We start from the raw sequence: 499 nt of genomic DNA, 5'->3' as shown, positions 1-499 counted from the left end.
TCCCAGCACTCACGGGGACCCAGGGGATACTGCACCGGGAGGGCAACCATCCACAACCGGCTCATGGTCCACAGCCCCATCATTGGGGTGCGGCATCCGGCCCCCTGATACCTCCGCAGGGGGAAAGGAGGGAATCTAGGGCAGGAGGAGGAGCAGGGGGCCCCAGGGGGGGGACGAGCTAGGTCAGCCTGGGCATGCTGGTTGTGCCAGGGCCGCAGGGTGGGAGCAAGGACGGGTGGTGGGGCACATGCCCCCCGCTGAGCAGGGGGCTCTGGGGTGGCAGGGAGCCACAGACAGGCAGAGCCGGCAAAAACAGGATGAGTTGTCCCCTCCCAGGGCACCGGGAGCTTCCTGCCTCCATGAACCAAGGCAGGGCGAAAACCAAGAGAACTTTATTCAATAAATAACTACAGCACGAGGAAGGTGGGAGGCTACAGCGGCTCTGCAGCTTCCTTGCTGCCGCTGCCCGCCTTCAGCCCCAAGTATCGCCCGAGGCTGC

General features: G+C 64.7%; 1 protein-coding gene across 1 annotated transcript in view; it reads right to left on the bottom strand.

Annotated features, from left to right (window-relative positions):
• Positions 1-13: 13 nt before the first annotated feature.
• The window catches only part of SPAG5 (sperm associated antigen 5), a gene marked incomplete at both ends in the record, with an annotated part of 6,646 nt that continues 6,160 nt past the window's right edge, over positions 14-499 (bottom strand). Inside the window, 1 exon segment of the mRNA XM_010155779.1 lies at positions 14-135. Coding sequence (XP_010154081.1) covers positions 14-135 — 122 coding nt within the window.

The sequence above is a fragment of the Eurypyga helias genome, unplaced genomic scaffold (assembly GCF_000690775.1).
Source record: "Eurypyga helias isolate BGI_N326 unplaced genomic scaffold, ASM69077v1 scaffold20887, whole genome shotgun sequence".
Lineage (NCBI taxonomy): Eukaryota > Metazoa > Chordata > Aves > Eurypygiformes > Eurypygidae > Eurypyga > Eurypyga helias.
Note: the sequence above shows the minus strand (reverse complement) of the source record. Positions and strands in the feature narration are given on the sequence as shown.